Source organism: Chiloscyllium plagiosum, chromosome 15 (assembly GCF_004010195.1).
Source record: "Chiloscyllium plagiosum isolate BGI_BamShark_2017 chromosome 15, ASM401019v2, whole genome shotgun sequence".
Classification (NCBI taxonomy): domain Eukaryota; kingdom Metazoa; phylum Chordata; class Chondrichthyes; order Orectolobiformes; family Hemiscylliidae; genus Chiloscyllium; species Chiloscyllium plagiosum.
Genome location: NC_057724.1, coordinates 78955352 through 78977320, shown reverse-complemented (window position 1 = coordinate 78977320; position 21969 = coordinate 78955352). Strand labels below are relative to the sequence as shown.

Here is a 21969-nt window from a genome sequence, read left to right as displayed (position 1 = left end):
AGGCAAGCATGAATAAAAAGAGAAACATTGTTGATTCTGGACATCCCTATGTAATAATGATTGATGTTCTTCAGAACAACAGCAGACATTGATTGATAAGCTTGTAAATAGGGATGGTCTGTGGTGGTGACTAGCTCATCATGATTGACAGAACACTTGGCCAATGAGCTCCACTCCACTACATAGCGCTTCATGACACGCAGCTGATCCCTGTTGCTATTGCAGGTTTAGGAGTCGCAAGTTGATCAGCCGCTCCCACTGGGGATCACAACCCTTGGTTTGGGAAGCTTTCTTCTGTGTATTTAATTCATTGTGGTGAGACTTTTTGTGACAAATTAAGAAACAGAGTTGTTGAAGGCTGGGTGAAGTCATCAGCTCTTGAAAAAATTAAGTTGTAAACGTGCTGTTGATTGCTTTGTAATGCTCTGTGTTCATGCACTGAACACAGAGGGAGAGGTAATGGCATCTGTACTTGGGGAGAGGATCCTAGTGCTGATCCAGAGCAAGTGAGTTGCCAATCAACGATTTGGCCTATTTATTTTTCTTGCCTCGCTGTGCCTGATTGCTGCTCTCTGACAAGTTGTGAAAGCATGCATACAGAATATCATCCAAAACCTTGTGAGGCTACCTGGCAATTTCCCAAGTCTCACAGGTGATTTATTCGCAGTTAATTTCTTCAATGTTACTGTAATATTTGAAGGAAATGCTGGTAAAATTGTCTCTCATAACAAGACCAAGTGTGCGGAGTTTAAAATGGAAGAGATGGTGGGAAGCTGGAGTTACATACTGATTGTGTGTCATGAGGATAGTGATGGAAACGCATTCAGGACTCATGAGAATATGACCTTACTCCATTGACCTATCTGACCTTTCTATAAGTTATGAAGAGAAATTGCACAGACTGGATTATATTCTCTTGAATGGTTTGAATGAAAAGTTTGAGTTGTAAGGTGAGAGCAGAAAAAGTTTCCTCTGGTGCTGTCCAAAACAAGAGGTTTTGAGCCTTCGGAGTAGTGTCAGGATGCATTTCTTCAAACATGAAAGTAGAAATTTGGAACTCTCTCAAAAAGCTGCTGAGATTTGGGGTCGCTTGGAAATGTCAAAATTAACATAAATTGTTGATTAGTAATGGTGTTCAGGGTGAAGGCGTTAAGCCAGATGGATTGAGTTAACAGATCAGTTGTGTTCTATATGAGTACTGAGAGAGGTTTTCTGGGTAGAAATATTTCCTCCTCTTCCTGTGTGCCAGTTAGTCAGCTGCCTGGTGTCAGACCTGCACTGAAATTCATTTTAGGTATCTACACTGAACTACTGAGAGATCTAAAAAAAAACAAATTATTGGAGAAACTCCGGTCCGGTAGCGTCTGTGGAGAAAGAAACTGTTAACTCAAATATGACTGTCCTTCAGAACTTTGGAATGTTTTACTTTGGGCATTTTGCTTCAAGAGTGGTGTTAACTGTAGAGCTCAGTTCTGTAAACATTGTACTCCTAATTATAGAATAAGACAGCAAAGGAGACTTTGTTTGTGCCATCATACCTAGGCCTGCTGTGAAAGAACTATTGTTAGTCCCATTCCTTGCTATTTCTCCAGAGCACTGCATATTTTTCTTTTTCAGTATTTATCCATTTGAAGAGTTTCAGCCTCCGTATCAGTCATTACATTTCAGATCACTGTAGCTTTGTGTAAAATCTTCATCCGACTTCTGTTCGTTTGTCACTTGGTTCAATATGTGACCCTCTCATTACCGACCCTTCTGCCTGTAGAAAGAGTTTCTCTCTGACTAATCGAGTGAAACCTCCAATGAAATCTTGAAGGCAATAACTCATTATATTCAAACAGTGGCTTAGGAAGAATATATTAGAGAGAGGTAGGTGTAAGGTACCCTGTGACGGGAGCACATGAGTATTTCAGTATGGAATGGTTTTGTAGAAGATACCGTCGTTGCCAGTTCATCCGTATGGCACCTCTTCCCAGAGACTGGATGGGCAAAACGTGTTTGGCAATTTCAGATAGGTGGTGAGCATACCTGTAAATTAGTATGCTGTTTTACAGTGTTACATCATCTGATAATCAGGACTGCAAGATCATAAGATTTTTCTGTTTGTTTATGGAATGTGATGCTATTTATTACCCATCCTAAATATCCTGGAGGAAGTGCTGGAGAGCTACCTTGAATATCTGCCATTGTTGGTGCCTTCAGGCCACCCATGATGATGTTGGAGACAGAGTTCTACGATTTTGATTTAGATGGTGAAAAGGAATAGAGTTCCAAGTCAGAATGGTCTAATCCTTGGAGGGGACATGGTGGTGGTGGTGTTCCTATGTATCTGCTGCCCTTCTCGGTGGGAGAGGTTGCATGTTTGGATGGTGCTTTGAGAGGAACCTTAGTGAGTTGTTGCACAGCATCTTGTAGATGGAAAACACTGCTGCCGTCTTGACTCAGTGAAGGAAGTGAATGTTGAATATGGTGGATGAGGTACCAAACATAGATACATGCATACATGTTGCACAGAGATTGTTTAGTAAGGTTATTTTTGTGCATTTGTAGGGTATATGTGTCATTTTTGCCATCTGTAAAGGGCCGTAACTTGAATCATTGCAGTGCTTGGGGTGTAGTTATCTTCGTAGTTCTGTTAGGAAGGGACCTCTGGGATCTTGACCCAATGACAAGTGAAGGAACAATGATATAGTTCCAATTCAGAATGGAAGGGGACTTGCAGGAGGTGGTGTGAGTGACTCTTTGTAGAATTCTGAGCCACTGACCTGTTTTCATCACCATAGTATTTATATGGATTTTCCAATTAGGTTTTGAGTGAATATTAGCCCCTAGGTGGGATTTGGTAGTGATGATCATATTTAATGTCAAAAGGACGTGCATGATGAGGCAGGTGAGAGTGTTGCCATAGTTTGAGGACCATAGGGCTGTATTCTCATGAGTGTTTAAGAAGGGTGGTAAGGACAAGCCAGGGAACTATAGACCAGTGACCCTGACTGTTTGTTTGTGGTGGGCAAGTTGTTGGAGGGAATCCTGAGGGACAGGATGTACATGTATTTGGAAAGGCGAGGACTGATTGGGGAGAGTCAACATGGCTTTGTGCATGGGAAATCATGTCTCACAAACTTGATTGAGTTTTTTGAAGAAGTAACAAAGAGGATTGATGAGAGCAGAGCAGTAAATGTGATTTATATGGACTTCAGTAAGGTGTTCAACAAAGTTCCCCATGGGAGACTGATTTGCAAGGTTATATCTCATGGAATACAGGGAGAACTAGCCATTTGGATACAGAACTGGCTCAAAGTAGAAGACAGAGGGTGATGGTGGAGGGTTGTTTTTCAGACTGGAGGCCTGTGACCAGTGGAGTGCCACAAGGATCGGTGCTGGATCCTCTACTTTTTGTCATTTACATAAATGATTTGGATGCGAGCATAAGAGGTACATTTAGTAAGTTTGCAGATGACACCAAAATTGGAGGTATAGTGGACAGCGAAGAGGGTTACCTCAGATTACAACAGGATCTGGACCAGATGGGCCAATGGGCTGAGAAGTGGCAGATGGAGTTTAATTCAGATAAATGCCAGGGTTGGAGGATTTGAGCTATAGGGAGAGGCTGAACAGGCTGGGACTGTTTTCCCTGGAGCGTGGAGGCTGAGGGGTGACCTTATAGAGGTTTACAAAATTATGAGGGGCATGAATAGGGTAAACAGGCAAAGTCTTTTCCCGGGGGTCGGGGAGTCCAAAACTAGAGGGCATAGGTTTCGGATGAGAGGGCAACGATATAAAAGAGACCTAAGGGGCAACATTTTCACGCAGAGGGTGGTATGTGTATGGAATGAGCTGCCAGAGGACGTGGTGGAGGTTGGTACAATTGCAACAAGTAAGAGTCATTTGGGTGTATATGAATAGGAAGGGTTTGGAGGGAAACGGGCTGAGATTGGATTGGGACTAGGACTAGATTGGGTTGGGATATCTGATCGGCATGGACGGGTTGCTATACATCTCTATGACTCTGAGTGGTGATTCTAGCCTGAGGGTCACCACATCTCAGGCGAGCAGTGAGGTAGGACCTTCATGGTGACCTCAGCTAGTGCTCACATCGAACCCATACTGTTGGAGTCACTCTATATCAGAACCCTACTGTCCAGCTAACTGACCCCAGAGCCATTACTTGAATGGCATGAATGTCACTTAACACCCTCAGGCTGACTGTTATCATGGGCCTGCTGGACACTGGCACACACTGCTTCAGTATCTGAAGTGTCATGGATGGTGCTGAACTCTGTAACCATCAGTGAGCACTCTTATGCTGACCTTACAATGGAAGGATAGTCATTGCTGAAAATGTGTTGCTGGAGAAGCGCAGCAGGTCAGGCAGCATCCAGGGAACAGGAGAATCGACGTTTCGGGCATAAGCCCTTCTTCAGGAAACTGTCTGACCTGCTGCCCTTCTCCAGCAACACATTTTCAGCTCTGATCTCCAGCATCTGCAGACCTCACTTTCTCCTGAAGTACAGTCATTGATAAAGCAGCTGAAGGTAGTTGACCTCAGACTCAACCCTTAAAAGCTCCTGCAGAGATGTCCTGGAGGTGAGAAGACTGACCTTCAATAGCCACATCCATTTCCTTTGTGCCAGGTGTGACTCCAACCAGGTGGAAAGTTACCCCCCACCCCCACGCCCCACCCCTCCAATTCTCACAGATTTTACTCTTGCTTGAACTCTGTGATACCGTACTGAGTCAGATGCTGCCATGATCTCAGGTACACCGATCTGCAGCTTGCACAGTTTCACTTTCAATTCCCGGCATTTGTCCGGTCTTCAAACCTTTTTTGGTAAGAAATAAGATTGAACTTGCTTCTGTTTTCATTGAGCTTAATAAAGACTTGAGAGTATTCACAGTTTGTGGGGTTTTTTTTGAAAGGCTGTAGAGATTGTAAATGTGAAAACTTAGCAGTGTCTCTTATCATTCTAAAAGATGACCATAGCTGAGGAATTACTTTTCTCAAAGTTTTGTGAATCTGGAATTCACTGCCCCAGAGTGCAGCAGACACTGAATGCATTAAGGAGGAGATAGGTTTCTTTTTAATTAGTAATGGTTGAAGGGTTATGGAGAACAGGCAGCAAAGTGGAGTGATGAGATGAGATCAACCATGATCATATTAAATAGTGGAGAAGGTTGGAGGGGCTGAATTGCCTATTCCTGCTCCGATATCTTTTGCGTTCATATTTTTAAGTTAGAAAATATTGTGTCAAAGCTACTCCACAAAGACTAGGATCTATCCTAAGACCTCAAAGTCAGTGATGCTGCCCTTCACCTGCAATACTGAACTCCACCAATCTTTTCCCAAAAGCAACAACGTGTACATAAAACCTTTTGAAGTTGGACTGTATAAATGATTTTGTTTCCTTTTGTTGGGAGACTATAGTTTGGACAGAGTCCAGAATGAATTAGATTTGATAATAGTCTGCAGGAAGATCTTTTTTTCATAATCCCTTGAAGAAATAATTGGAAAGATCTAATAATTGGTAAGATATAACTTCCAAAATTATCACTTGTCACCACCCCGAGTGTGTATTTTTAAAAAAAAATCCTTTAACTCTGATTTGCTTCTTTAATAGTATTGTATTAGACTTCAGTTTACTTCAGTTCCCTTTCATTAGGATCTCTGAATCTATTTGAAGAAGGGCCTGAAGAAGTGTCACTAGATCCAAAATGTTAACTTTGCTTTCTCTCTTAAGATGCTGCCAGAACTACTGAGTTTCTCCAGCAATTTATGTTTTTGTTTGGTTTCTAGCATCAGGTTCTATTTGTTTTAGCAGAAAGTAGTTAAGTATTGTGTATTCAAGAAAAGGATGATATATGATTGTAGAGTAGAACAACTTTTGTAGCGTTGAAATGCCCAACAGCCATGATTGAATGGCCGAGTGGACTCGATGGGCCGATATGGTCTAACTTTCCTCCAGCAAAGATCCTGACTTGTCAAGTTTCAAAGCTCATAGCTTAACTTGTAATTCTTCGCTTGTCATATTTACGACAGTGAGAGTCTTGTGAAAACTCTTCAATATGCTCAGAGTAGATGTTTGAAGCACAACAATTGATGCTGGGTCAATTATTGGTTTTAACTCTGAGATTGATGGCATTTTTTTAGTCAAAGGTGTCGAAGGTTTTAGGGCAAGGATGATATGAAGAGTTGGGTCTCAGATCAGCCATGATCTGAACAGAAGAGTCTAAGTGGATTCCTCCTCTGTCTATGTATTTCAGCTTTCTTTTGCTAAAACAGTATTACTTATGACTCATTATGAATGATATCATAGATGAACAACATTTATACAATATAATGTTTTATTCTTAGAATGTAAATTTTCCATATATGCTAAAAATGAATCATTTAACATAAATAGCACATTGAAGGTGACAGGATACTATTACATGCGTATGGTAGAATGCTGTCCAAAAGTCTGGATGGATGTAGCTTCAACAATGCTCAAGAAGCTTACCACCACTGAGGGCAAAGCAGTCAGCTTGATTGGCATTCCATCCACCTCCTTCAACATTCATTCACTCTGCTTATGTACAGAGGCAGCAATGTGTGCTATCTCCAAGATGTACTGCTACAACTTATCAAAGTTCTTTTGACAGTATCTTCCAAATTGGTGACTTCTGCTGCTTAGGATGACAAGAGTGTGCCATCAGCTGAAAGTTCCTCTCCAAACCAATCGCCATCCTGACTTGGAACTATGTAGTTGTCCTTTGAACTGTGGAGTTGTTTCTTTGTTGTTGTTAGGTCCAGATCCTGGAACTCCCTTCCTAACACCACTTACATGGACTATAGCACTTCAAGTGGGCTTCCCGCCACCACATTCTCAAGGGTACGTAGGCATAGGCAGTAAATGATGACTCAACCAGTGAAGTCCTACTCCTGTGAATGGATAAAACAAATCTGAATAAAACAAGTCTGCTTCAAATGAGTAGGCAGTATGTCTTGTGTTGTAAAAGATATTCATTTCTTGGTGTTTACAATACTTCTATTTCAGTATGTGTTGCGAGCAGAAATGAAAGTACTCACACCTGGGCTCCCAGATGTTGAGAGCATGGAATATGAATGAACTGTCTGATTTGCTGACTACCTCTTGTGTGCTGTTTAGATAACAACAGATGGGAAACCAAAGATTGTTGACTTCATTGATGTCTCAGGAAGTGGCGATGTAGACACCTCCACTGTGCTGGAAGCAAAGGATGGCATTCTTGTTGGTCTCTCAGGAAGGACTCTAAAGGTATTACTCTGACATTTCTGTACTGTTAACTTACGTATAACATTGTTGAACACTTCATTTTGCATCAGCAATGAAAATATACCAATGAATAAACCCATCCTCAAGAGCTGACAGAATTTTATGTAATGTGTTGCAGAATTACTTAGAGTGTGTAGCACAGAAATAAACATTTTGGGCCATGTTGCTGCTAATATCCTGTGAACATTCTTCTACCTGCTTCTTCTAACCCCAGTCAACATGATTTTCTATTTCTTTCTCTCTCACATACATGTAGCTTTCTGTAAATATATCTATGCTATCTAATTAAAGATGTACTAGCTTTGGAGGCAGTCCAGGGAAGGTTCGCTATGCTGATCCAAGGTTTGGAGATTCTGTTTTAGAGGAGTGATTGAAGAAATTGGGCCTGTAATCAATGGAATTTAGAAGAGTTAGAGGTACTATTAGAATGAATATAGAAAAGTTGTTTCCTTTTTTGTAAGAGTTGAGGACCAGAGGACATAATCTCAATAAGGGATCACATCTTTAAGGCAGAGATGAGGAAACAATTGTCCTCTGAGGATAGTGAATGAGTGGACTTCTTCATAGAGGGCTGTCAAGGCTGGTTCATGAAGTATGTTCAGGGCTGAACTAGACATTTTTAATCAATCAGGGAATGAGGGTTATGGGGAAAAGGCAGGAATGTGGAGTTGAGGGTTATGAGATGAGTCAAGATCTCATTGAAGAGCAAATGTGCTCAATGGGCTGAATGGCCTGCTTCTACTCCTATGTTTCATGGACTTATTTGCCTCAACCAGTCCATGTCCTAGCTCATATTCTTCCTTCACCTTTGGGAAAAGAGGTTCCTCCTGAATTCTATTGGATTCATGAACGAGTATCTGTAGCTTTGGTCTCCTCAGAAGTGGATAGTTCTGTACAACTCCCCTTGCAAATCCTACCATAATTTTAAACTCCTTTATCAGGACATCTCTCAGCCTTCTTTCCTTTCTTGGAAGTAATTTTCTTTCAAAATGTAGTACAAAACATGGGTTAAAATACTAATTTTGAAGAGCTGATTTTCTCATTGCAATACACTACAGCTAAATAATATTTGCATATAGTTGTGACTCATGTATGAGGTTTCTTAAAGCCGTCATCACTCATTTGACTCAGAATCAGAATGGAACCAACACAGTAGGGAGTGTGGGTGTCAGATTATTAACGTTTTCTGATGTGTTGTCATTTTAACCCATGTCATAAATTAATCAACTGAGTTTGATCTTTGTAGTTTTTAGTAGTGTTCTGTCAGAAATGTAAATTTAAGTTTAGGGCTAACTCTTAAATTATGCATATGACTTGTTCAATTTGGCTATTATGGTAATCTGCATAATCCAGTTCACTTTACAGAAAACTCGGCCACAGTTCAGTTATTACCATTAATGCTATTCAGTGACACATATCCCATCCCTAATGTTTGCAGATGACTTTCTCAAATAGTACTTTTTGATCTTCGCATTTGATGTCTTGCAATTTGGGATTTAAAAAAAAATCAAAGTTAGTATGGGAACATTCATTAAAAATGCAATAAACACTTCATTTTGTTTTGGAATGTGTCAGTAACACTGCATATAGATTTTACTCATTTCTTATTTCAGAATCCTTGTATATTTGGTGCAGAACTAAGGCATCTGCTAAGGCGCCTGCATATATAAGAGGGAAAAGATGGTTATTAGTTACTCAGTGCTGGAAGGTTGGAATAAATACACACAACCTTAAGCAGATTTGTTGATTGCTTCTCAATTTACACATGGTGCGACTGGGAGGATGAAAGGAAGATGGTTGGAGGTCTGTCATCTCAGCTTTAGAACATCACTGCAGGGGTTCCTCAAGGTAGTGTCCTCGGCCCAACCATCTTCAGATAGGGAATAGAAAAATGACAGAGAAACTAAATGATTACTTTGTGCTGTTTTCAATGAGGAAGATACAAGCACTCTCCCAGATTTAGAGATCTAAATAACTAGCAACAATGAGAATTGAAGGAACATAGTGACAAGATTGTACTGGAGAAATTAATGGGGCTGAAAATTGATAAATGCACAGGGCCTAATATTCTACATCCCAAATTGTTGAAGGGGGTGCCTGTAGAGACAGTTGATGCATTAGTGATTACCTCCCAAAATTCTGTAGATTCTGGAAATGGTTCTTGCTGATTGGAAGATAGTAAATGTTACCCCTGTATTTAAGAAGAGAGCCAGGGAGAAAACAAGGAACTACAGACCTGTTTGCCTTACATTGGTAGGAGAGAAAATGCTGGAAACTATTATTAAGGATGGAATAAATGCACATGGATAATAATTATCTGATTGGACGACATCATTATGAACTTGTGAATGGAAAATCATGTTTGATAAACTAATTGGAATTTTTTGAAGGTATAACTAACAAAACTGAAAAAGGAGAGCTGACAGATGTAGTATACTTAGATTTTCTGAAAGCTTTTGATAAAGTCTCCGTTAGGAGGCTCGTTAGAAAAATGAAAGCGCATGGAATGGGTGATACTGTAATGGCATGGATTGATTGACTAACAGGGAAAACAGCGTTGGAATGTACAAATCACCCTCCTGTTAGGCTGTGACTAGAGGAGTACTTGAGGGTCTCAGCTGTTCACAATATATATCAATAATTAGAAGCTGGGGACATGATGAGATATTTCTAAATTTGTGGATGGTACAAAGCCAAATGGAATCTGTGTTGTGAGTAAGGTACAAGGCACCTCGAGAAGAATTTGGATATACTTACTGAATGGATAAGAATTGTCAAGAATATGATGTGGATAACTGTGAGGTCATTTACTTTGGTAGAGAGAACAGATGGGCAGAGTATTTCTTAAATGGTAAGAGATAGAATGTTGAGATGTACAAAGTCTCCTTTTCGAAAAGTCACTGAAGGCTAAAATGCAGATGCAGCATGTTATTGGGAATGCTACTAGAGTGGAGTCTCAGTTCATTTGCAAAGGAGATTAATTTGACTGCATCTCGAGTACTGTGTGCAGTTCTGGTCTCCTTACCTCAGGAAGGTAACTGCTTGATCAGCCATGATCATACAGAAATACAGAGGGGGTTTGATGGCCTGACTGACTGACTCCTGTTCCGATGCTTCTTCCGTGACCAACTACCTTTTGAAGGTCAAAGTGGAAGTATTTGTTGCTGATGCAAAATGTTCAGCAACGTTTGCAACTCCTTGGAATGCTGAACCAGTCCATGTCCAAATGCTGCAAGTCCTGGACAATATCCAGGCTTCGGTTGACAAGTATCCAGTAATATTTGTGCCACTCAAGTGTTCAGGCAGAGACCGTTTCCATACAATTGTCCCTGAATGTTCAGTGGTACTATCTTCACTAAATCCTTCAGAGTGATCATCATGGACGCTACTGCTGACCACAGACTGAACTAGACTAACTATATGAATATTGTGGCTACAAGAAAGAGACAACCTAACCATTCCCTCTTGTTATTTAATGGCATTGCTATCACTGAATTCCCCACTGTCAACATCTTGAGGTTTGCCATTGATTGGAAACTGCACTGGACTAATCGGGTATAAGCAGTGGCAATAAGAGCAGGTCGGAGGCTAGGAATATTGCAGCAAATAACTCGCCTCCTGATCATCCAAAATCTGTGCAGCTTTTACAAGGCACAAGTCTGAAGTGTGATGGAATACTCCCCGCTTGCCTGAATGAGTGCAGCTCCATCAATGCTCAAGAAGCTTGACACCATCCAGGATAAAACATTCCATTTGATTTGCACCACATCCGCTCTCCCCACTACCGATGATCCAAAGCAATAGAGTGTACTATATATGAAATGCACTGCAGAAATTTACCAAGGCACCTTCCAAACCGATGACCACCACCATCTGGAGGACAGAGGCAGTAGATATGTGACAACGCCATCCCCTGCAAACGACCCACCAAGCCTGGCATGGAAATATATTGCCCATTCCTTCAAAATTGCTGGGTCAAAATCCTGTAAGTCCCTCTCGAATGGCATTGTGGGTCCACATACAGCACATGGACTGCAATCGTTCAAGAATGCAGCTCATCCCCATGCTCTCAAGGACAGCTATGGATAGGCAATAAATACTGGAACATTCAGTGAAGTTCACATCCGAATGAATAATTAAAAAGCATGTTAGTAGAGAGAATAGGGTCTTATCCTTCTGTTTGGTAGAATAAAGCAAGAAAATGTTGTAGCACTTTGTCATTGTATCGTCGACTGAGGCCAGAAACTGCATGTTACCTAACCTGTGTACTTTTCATTTTTTGACATAGATACCATCAGATTGGGTCAACCCTTCTTTGAGGTACCATGTTGGTATTAAAAATGCCTTTGAACTGTATCCCACAGCCCTTAAGGAGAGAATTCAGGTAAGAAAAATGAAGAAGACCAAACTTGTGGTGTGTGTGTGTGTGTGTTTTCGATGTAGAAACACATTAGATACTTCATTGAGGTGGTTGTTTCATACTTTCTATCTTTATGCATTTGATCATTGCAGTATTATATATTATGAGCATCCTATTAAGTATTGACAGTTCATAAAACTTGATAAAGGATTCTTTGGGATGCACCCCTTCCTATGGTGAATAAACCTTGTGTTTTATATAGCGTCATACTGCATGGGAACAGACCCTTAAGTCCAATTTGTCCATGCCGATCAAGTTTTCCAAACTAAACTAGTCCCACTTTCCTGGATTTGGCCAGTATCCCCTCTAAACCTTTCCTATTCATGTGTCTGTCTAAGTGTTTTAAATGTTGTAACTCTACCTGCATCTACCACTTTAGAGGTATACAGCATAGACGAAGAACATTTATCGATTATGCTTTGATTACCCTACTTCATCATTTTCCTCAGACCTTTATTTTTCTCAATCTGTTCTACGTTGTATTATCATTATAAACAGCAAGAGCGCCGAGAGAAGCAGTGGGACCCTTTACATCGAGTTGCTGTGGCGGAAGCTCACCGACGACTGAATGACTTCAACAAGAACAACACAAACCTATCTCAGGTACCAGTTACTGTGTGGTCATAAGCAGCACGATTAGGTCATTCAGCCCATTGAGCCTATAGAGGGAAAAGGTGTACACCTCACTGGTGCAGGCTCGTTTTATGTTATATTAAAACAAGAGATGCATGATCAAGCTCATTCAAGATTAACTCCCAGTTTGTTCTTGTGTTGGAGACATGTAGGAAGTAAAATAAATCGTGAAATATTATTAAACTAACTGACAAAAGAACCTGAAAGAAGTAACAGTTTTTTCAATGCAACAAGTTTGGGGCTATCTGGAATTTTCTGACTGTAGGGTTTCTTGGTATCACCAACTGGGCCATCATTTATTGCCCATCCCTAAGTCCCTGTAGAAGGTGAAGGTGAGCAGTGTATCTTCTAGATGGTACACACTGCTGCTGTCAGTGATGAAAAGAGTGAATTTGAAGAAGGTGGGAGGAGTGCCAATCAAAGAGGATGCTTTGGCCTGGATGGTGTTGAGTGTCTTGAATGTTGTTGGAGTTGTACCCATCCAGTCAAGTGGCAAATTTCCATTACACTCCTAGCCCCTACAGTGTAGACAGTGGATAGACTTTGGGTGACTGGGGGTTAGTTACATGCTACAGAAATGCTCTTGACCTGCTTTAGTAGCGTGTTAGAAGAATATTCAGTAATAATTTTTAAAAGGGAGTTGGATAAATCATTGAAGGGGAGAATCTTATCGAGCTATGGAAAGGGCAGCAGAATGCAAAGGTAATGATGCAGGCCTGAGGAAGGAGTTTGCCCTAGCAGACTGGGCAAAAATATTAAAGGGTAAGACAGTTGAAGAACAGAGGCAAATGCTGAGAGAGATACTAAATACCTCTCAATCAAAGTATATTTCAGAGAGGAAGAGGAATTGCAAAAAGGTGAAAAATCATCCATAGTTGATCGAGGAAGTCAGGAATAACATAAAGGCAAAATCTGGGGCATATTGTACTGTAAAAGTTAATGGCACTCTGGAGGATTGGGAGAGCTTTCAATGTCAGTAAAGGGTTATTAAAACAAAATCAAAAGTTAAGATGAGCTACGAAAGGAAACTAGTCAAAAGCTTCTGTAAGTTTGTAAAAAGGAAAAGATTAGTGAACATAAATGTTAGCCGTAGAGAGGACAAAGATGGGAAGGGAATAATGGGAAACTCAGAAATGGCAGAGCCATTAAACCAATATTTTGTGTTTTCACAGTGGAAAATAATAATTTCTTCCTACAAACTGCAGTTACTACAGAGGATCTAAGTGAAATTACTATAATGAGGGAGATGGTATTGTGTAAACTGATGGGATTAAAGATGGATATTCCCTGACGGCCTGCACCCTAGAGTATTAAAGGAAGTGACAAGAGAGATATGTGTCCATATCTCTTTTGGCCTAGTTTTTTGAGCAGGGATGTGGTGGCACTGGAGGCAGTCCAAAGGAGATTCACCAGGTTGAATCCAGGGCTGAAAGGGATTCGAACAAGGAGCAGTTGAATAGCTTGGGCTTGTACTCACTGGCGTTAAGACGAATGGTGGGGTGGAGGGAGGGTATCTGATGCATACAAAATACTAAAGGGGATTGATAAGGTGGACATTGAACGGATGTTCTTCATTGTTATACAGTCTTAAACTAGAGGTCATAGATACAGAGTGAGTGGAGGTATTTTGAAAACTGAGATGACGAGAAACTATTTCTCAGAGGGTTGTGAATCTGTGGAACTAACTGCTCCACAGTGCAGTGGAGGCAGAAACAATCAACAAGTTGAAGAATGGAATAGATATGTTTCTGATGAAAAGTAAGATGAAAGGCTATGGGGAGTAGGCAGGAGAGTGAAATTGAGACCAGGATAAGATCAGCTATGATCATGTTAATTGGCAGAGTGGGCTCCAAGTGTTGAATTGCCTAGTCCTGCTCCTGGTTCCTGTGTTCCCATGTACTGATCAGATAGCCCTTTCAAGGAGGTGGGACACTGAAAGTTGTCCTTCTGTTCTGTAGGGTTCTCTGGTCCCAGATGTGGAGCGAGTTTTTTCCGGTTTGGTTGCGTTGTTAAATATTTCACACCGTAAGTAGGTGTAAAGAAAGAAAATGTCTTTACTTTCCCAATACCCTTTTTTGGGTTGAGTCGTGAAGCAGTGTGGAGATATTACTGGGAATGATAGTTCAGCTGGGGGTAATTAAGTACCTTTTATTTCCTATTGTCATCTGGCTTTTGTGAGGATCCTGCCTGCCCCCATATAAAATATACGCTGGCATTATTGCAGTGTATTGAGGAGAGAACGCAGCTTGGAGTCAGTCTGTGCTATTTATATGCACAAATTGCAGACATGTTGCATAGCAGAATCATCAAGAGTGTTTAATGTGCCAAAAATTTCAAAGACAAATGCTGTTTCTTTCAGCATGTTGCTCCCTGCATTGACTCCTTACACATTTAATCGATACCATTTTCAAGAGTGATATCAGACATGTCACCTGGTGAAATTAGCAACATTTAAACAGTTGTTCTCTTTTGCATGACGAGCTCAGAATCTCTGTTCATGTATGCAGAGGAGTTTCTGAACTGTGGGTGAAACTAAAACAGGCATTGCATTTGGCTTACTTTGCCTGAATGTAAACTTTGCAGTTAGCACGCATGCGCAAACATATGTTTTGTTACAAATGCCAGTCTATGAACTGGCAGTGCTTGGATTTGATATAGCAACGAGATTTGGTTTTAGTCTTACTCAAACTGTTGGCTTCATCTCTTGTACAGGTGCTGATACAAGCTGCTTGTAGAGCCTTGCGTAGGATGAGCGTTTATCTCTGGAACTGGTGTATTTCTATTGCGCCATCAACTTAATGTCTGATCCATCCCAGAATCGTGTGTGCTCAGGACTGATTTACAGATATAAAGATAGAATTAAATTGCACTTCAAAAATCATTTAGTCATTAAGCAGAGCTGAATGTGGCACTTCATTCAGTACATAATTACCAGCTTGGTCAATGGGTTAAAACATTGAGAAAAGGTTTTATATAATTTCCAAAATGTTTTGAGGTTGAATCCAACCCACCCTAAGGTTCTGCTTCTACAGGTTATTGCGACTATTTTGTTTTAACTTTTTTTTTGTATTTTTACATGAACCCCTTTTTTAAACTGGATTGTCAGCCAAGGTTATGTGGCTATGTCTCCAGACTTGACAATATTCTGACTCACTAGGAGACAATGAGGACTGCAGATGCTGGAGAATCAGAGTCGAAAAGTGTGGCATTGGAAAAGCACAGCAGGTCAGGTAGCATCCGAGGAGCAAGAGAGTCAACGTTTCAGGCATAAGCCTTTCATTAGGAATGTGCAGGGGGAAGAGGGCTGAGAGCTAAATAGAGGGGTGGGAGTGGAAGGTGATGCAAGAAATGCATAAAAGTAGATAATCCCCACAGCCTGATCAGGTGTACTAATTCCCCCCCCCCCAAACCACTGATCTCAACATTCCTGATAAAGAGCTTATGCCTGAAACATTGGCTTTCTTTCTCCTCGGAAGCTGTCTGTACAGCTGTGCTTTTCCAGCACCACATTCTTCGACTGTAACGTTCTGACTCTGTGACTTCTTTCCGATGTCTGAGCTCCCTTTTCATGAGGGCAAATATATCGAAACAACATTTTAACTCCCTTCATTCTAAGTCACGTGCAATTCTCATTTCTTTATGTCATCGACATGCTTGGGGGGGGGGGGGGGGGGCGTGGGCTAGCTAGCTTTGTTGGCTGGATGACTGATTTGTGATGCATAGTGACAACAACTGCATGGGTTCAATTCCCCCTCTGGCTGAGGTCACCATGAAGGTTTCGTCAGCTCCGCCTCACCTCTTGCCTGAGGGATGGTGATATTTCAGGTGAAGCTCATTTGCTCAGGGATAGCGAATGTTGTGCCCTTATTCAAGAAGAGCTGCAAAGAAAAACCTGGGAGCTATAGACCAGTAAACTTAACATCTGTGGTAGGTAAATTACTTGAAAAGATTCTGACGGATAAGATATACATGCATTAGGAAAGACTGGGTTTGAGCAGGAGTATTCAGCATGGTTTTGTGAATGGGAGATCATGCCATGAAAATTTGTTAGAGCTTTTTTGATGAAGTGACCTGGAAGGTTGATGAGGGCAGGGCAGTAGATGTAGTCTATATGGATTTCAGTAAAGACTTTCATAAGTTTCCACATGATAGGCTGCTCTGCAAGGTTAGACCGCATGGAATCCAGGGGAGCTGGCAAATTGGATACACAATTGGCTTGATGGTAGGAAGCAGAGGGTAATAGTGGAAGGATGATTGTTGGATTGGAGGCCTGTGATTAGTGGAGTGCCTCGGGGGTCGGTGCTGGGTCCGTTGCTGTTTGTTATCTGTATCAATGATTTAGATGAGAATGTACAAGGCATGATTAGTAAGTTTGCAGATGACACTAAAATAGGTGGTATCGTGGACAGTGTGGAAGGTTATCAGAAATTGCAGCAGAACCTTAATCAGCTGGGGAAGTGGGCTGAGGAAACGGTAAATAGAGTTTAATTTAGATATGAGTGAGATCTTGCATTTTGGAAAGTCAAATCAAGGTAGGAGTTTCATGGTGAATGGTCGGATCTTAAGGAGCATAGTGGAACAGAGGGACCTTGGAGTTCAGGTGCACGGTTCTCTGAAAGTGGAGTCCCAGGTAGACAGGGCAGTGAAGAAGGCTTTTGACACATTGAGTATAGAAGTTGGGAAGCTATATTGCAGTTATACAGGACATTGGTGTTGCCGCACTTGGAATGTTCAGTTTTAGTCAGCTTGTTATAGGAAGGGTGTTATTAAACAGGAAAGCGTGAAGAAGAACTTTACAAGGACGTTGCCAGGACACAATGGTTTGAGTTAGAGGGAGAGGTTAGATAGGTCAGGCAGCATCCAGGGAACAGGAGAATCGACGTTTCGGGCATAAGCCCTTCTTCAGGAATGGCTTCCTGAAGAAGGGCTTATGCCCGAAACGTCAATTCTCCTGTTCCCTGGATGCTGCCTGACCTGCGCTGTTCCAGCAACGCATTTTCAGCTCTGATCTCCAGCATCTGCAGACCTCACTTTCTCCTCGGAGAGGTTAGATAATCTAGGACTATTTTCTTTAGAGCAGAGGAGACAGAGGGGTCCTCTACAGAGGTATATGAGGTTTTAGAGGCATAGATACGGTGAATGCACTCAGTCTTTTTTCCCCCAGTGTTGGGAAATCAAGGACTGGAGGGTATCAGTTTCAGGTTAGAGGGAAAGAAATAAAAGGGAACCTGAGGGCAACGTTTTTACAAAGAGGGTGATCTGCATATGGAGTGAGCTGCCAAGAGAAATGGTTGAGGCGAGTACATTAACAACATATAAAAGGCATTTGGACATGGTTAGGAAAGGATTAGAAGGATATGGGCCAAATACAGGGAAATGGGATTAGCGTGGATGGACATTTTGGTTGGCATGGACCAGTTCAGGCTGATGGGCGTGTCTTTGTCCTGTTGGTCTTTATGACTCTAATGAGAGTGCAGCCCTGTGGGTTGTCTGGGACAATGGTGACTTTTCTATTACAGATTTTACACCAGTTCACCTTTACCATTTAAAGTGCTAATTATTCTTCAATCTGGTAAAGGATTAGGCCTATGTGACTCCTCACTTTGTCAATACAGTTTGTCCTCTAACACAATGACAAAAACTTCATAACTGGATGTTGCTTCTGTGATCTGCTCCAGCTTGGAATACTTCAGGGTTGGTGACAGGAAATGTTCACTCTAGATTCCCCTAACCAGGTACTGAAGCTTCTCCAAAATGAAATTTGGCATTGCTAGCTGACGCATGCAAATTCCAAATATAAGTCCCAAGGAAACCAGACTTGTGCTCACTGTAGCACCAGAATAGACAGCAAGATTATAATTAATGAATGAAGAATATACTCTTGCCTTGTCTATTCTGTAGCAGCGGATGTAATTGTAGCAGACTATAGAATCTAACAGCATGAAATAAGCTGTTCAGCCCAGAGTGCCAGTGTCCTAGTTTGGCAGCAGCTATCCAGTTTGTCCTGTAGTTTTTTTTTACACTGTTTATACAGTTTTTTGTTAAATTGATATTGAATATATCTCCAGGTTTCAGGCAAAACAGTCGAAGTCAAACCAACTTGTAATCGAGTAAAATATCCCCATTTTCCTTCTGGTTCCTTTGCCAACTACTTGAATCTTAAATTTGTGTCTTCCAGGTACTGACCCATCTACCTCTGACAAGACAGTCCCACCTCACTTATTGTTCCAAAATGTTTCATAATTCTGAGCATCTTATTACTGTCTCATCCTAACCACCTCTCGTTCATGGAGAACAATACCAGCTTTTCCAATCTTCACACTCACTGAAATTCCTGATCTCATTCCGCAGTGGATGGGGGGGGGGGGGAGGAACGTTCTTCACTCCTTTGTGTTAATATTGTTTTCTTTCAATCGAACTTTCCCACAGGAAGAGAAATTGGTCTTGGAAGATCTTCAGTGCCAAGTTGATCAGTTGGATCTATTGGAGAAGAAATATTCTGACCTTGGGCCTGTCTATGATTGCTTGGTTTGGCATGATGGAGAGACTTGGAGGTAAATTTAGTGTCAATCTTTTAGCCTTGGGTATAATGGACAACAAAGTTTACATGAGATAATTTCTGATAGATTTTCAAACACCTAAGATCAATTGTCATTTAAAAAAAATTGAATCTGCATCATAATGAAAAATGTTTGATCAGGTACTTTATCAAGCAATGACATGAAAGGATGAATTCTTACTTTACCTGTAAACTACACAATGACAGCCAGTTGCACCATGCATCTGACGATGATTGCAACCAAGTACAGAAATGTGTTTGGAAGTATCATTGCAATAATCTTGCTGCAGTTCTGAAGAGGAGAAGGAACTGAGTGAAATTTTGTGCCTGCTTATTAAATCTTTCCTCTGCTCCATAGAGTCATACAGTACGGAAACAGATCCTTCAGTCCAACAAGTCTATGTCAACCATAATCCCGAACTAAACTAGTCCCACCTGCATACTTAATCATTTGTATCCTTATATATTTTTACATGTGGTTCAGAATTATCCTTTTAGGACAGACATGAAGGGAGTGTTTTTCTCTGGCTTGTGTGACTTTGGAGCGCTCTACCTCAGAAAGCGTTGGAGGGGAGGTCATTAAATACTTTTAAGGCAAAGATTGTAGATTCTTGTTAGGTAATGGAATTAAACATTATCATGGGAATGATGAACGGTATGAAATTTGGAACACAAGTAGAGCATAAGATACATGAACAGAAACAGGTCACTCAGCTTATTGAGTCTGCAGTACCATTCAATGCGATCATCCTCAACTCCACTTTGACTTTTTTCTATAACCCTTGATGCCCTTCATATTTAAATGACTGTCTATCTTGGCTGAGATTGAGAGATTCTTGATTTGGATTACAGGGAAAATGCAGAAAAGTGGACATAAGGAATGTTGAATCAGTTACGATCTTATTAAATGGTCGGGTCGGCTTGAGGGGCCGAATGGCTTACTCCTGTTCCTATTACTTATGGTCTTAGGTCTGACAGCATCAGTGGAGAGAGAAACACAATAATGTTTCACGTCCAATCTGACTTCAGAACTGAAAGGAGTTGTTAAAATGGTGAATTTTATGCTAAAGACAGGAAAAATAGATTGAGGGTTATCAGGGGCAAAGACAAAGGGGTTGCTGATGATGCAAAGGAGAGGGACAGATATAAAATGTATCATTTTGTGTAGAATTGAGGATGTGAAAAGGTGAATTTAACTTAACAGCCCTCTGTGTTAAAGAATTCCATAGATTCACAACCTCTGAAAAACAAACCTTCTTCCTAATTGAGTGATCTTTTATCTGAGCTTATGCCCTCTGATCCAAGGCAACATTTCTGTATTTACCCGATCAATTCCCCTTAGAATCTTGTATGTTTCAAAAAGACCACCTCTCATTCTTCTTAACTCTAATGAATACAAGCTGATTTGGATGCTAGCTTTTTGAAGGTTATGCACGAGGGCTTCCAACTTCCTTTGCCCAGCAATTTTTTTGAATCTTTTCTCCATTTATACATTATTCAACTCCTCTGCATCCTGCCAAAGAGTTAACCTTACATTTTCCCACATTGTATTCCATCTTCCAAGTTTTTGTCCACTTGTTCAAACTGTCTGTATCCACCTGTAGACCTTTTGTGTCATTATCACCATTTTCCCTGCTTTCTATTTTTGTGTGACCTGCAGACTTGGCGAAAGTGCATTTGCTCCTATCAATCAAGTCATTGATATGTTTTGCAAATAATTGTGGTATTAGCGCTGATCCCTGTGGCACTCCATTAGTTACAGGTTGCTATCCTGAAACTGCGCTACGTAATTCAACTGTCTTTTATTACTTTACCAATCCTCTATCCATGCTAATATACTACCCAAAATACCACAGGCTTTAATCTTATTGAGGAGTCCCTTATCAAATGCCTTTTCGAAATTCAAATATATGACTTCATCTCTGTTACCTCCTTAAAAAACTGTAGTACATTGGTCGGGCATGATTTTCCCATCATGAAGCCATGATTACTCTGCTTGATATTATTATTTATTTCTAAGTGCTTTGCTATTACATCATTTCCAATAGAATTGATAACATTTTCCCAGCAACAGATCAGTCATTACATTTTTCTTTCAAAGAGCTGGCACAGGCACAGTGGATCTGCGTTTGTGCTGTATATTCAGAGTCCAGGCTCTGCATTCCAGCTGCGATCACCAGTAACACCAGGGCTATAGCATAGTTACCAACAAAAACACTGCAGTTATATAAGATGGGGTATCATGTGCTTGACCTTTAAGATTTACACACCACTCTTCCTGCTGTCTTTGTAGAGCCTGTGTTGACACCAGTGAATGTGGAGATCTGAGCAGCTGCAGTGTGCTCAGGAACTATAGAGAAGGACATGAGTATGCACAGATCGGAAAATCTGAAATGCTGAATTACTCCATCAATGTCTATGATGATGGGAACACTCTCTGCATCGTCACTAATGCAGGTAAGTGTTGGACTGGGCGGTAAATGCTTATTGTCTAATTTTCAGAAGAAGAGCAAGATAAGTTACAAATATAGAGTCATAGAGATGTACAGCATGGAAACAGACCCTTCGGTCCAACCCATCCATGCCGACCAGATATCCCAATACAATCTAGTCCCACCTGCCAGCACCCGGCCCATATCCCTCCAAACCCATCCTATTCATATACCCATCCAAATGCCTCTTAAATGTTGCAATTGTACCAGCCTCCACCACATCCTCTGGCAGCTCATTCCATACATGTACCACCCTCTGTGAAAAAGTTGCCCCATAGGTCTCTTTTATATCTTTCCCCTCTCTCCCTAAATCTATGCCCTCTCGTTCTGGACTCCCTGACCCCACGGAAAAGACTTTGCCTATTTACCCTATCCATGCCCCTCATAATTTTGTAAACCTCTATAAGGTCAACCCTCGGCCTCCGACGCTCCAGGGAAAACAGCCCCAGCCTGTTCAGCCTCTCCCTGTAGCTCAGATCCTCCGACACTGGCAACATCCTTGTAAATCTTTTCTGAACCCTTTCAAGTTTCACAACATCTTTCCAATAGGAAGGAGACCAGAATTGCACGCAA

The 21969-nt window shown here is 41.1% G+C and overlaps 1 protein-coding gene across 1 annotated transcript in view; it reads left to right on the top strand.

The window, feature by feature from the left end:
* Positions 1-6806: 6806 nt before the first annotated feature.
* LOC122557441 (tripeptidyl-peptidase 2-like) overlaps positions 6807-21969 on the top strand; it is a 114228-nt gene continuing 99065 nt past the window's right edge. Inside the window, exons 1-6 of the mRNA XM_043705196.1 lie at positions 6807-6869; positions 7146-7274; positions 11581-11676; positions 12211-12315; positions 18775-18899; positions 21198-21361. Coding sequence (XP_043561131.1) covers positions 6822-6869; positions 7146-7274; positions 11581-11676; positions 12211-12315; positions 18775-18899; positions 21198-21361 — 667 coding nt within the window. The 5' untranslated portion in view covers positions 6807-6821. The remainder of the gene's footprint in view (positions 6870-7145; positions 7275-11580; positions 11677-12210; positions 12316-18774; positions 18900-21197; positions 21362-21969) is intronic.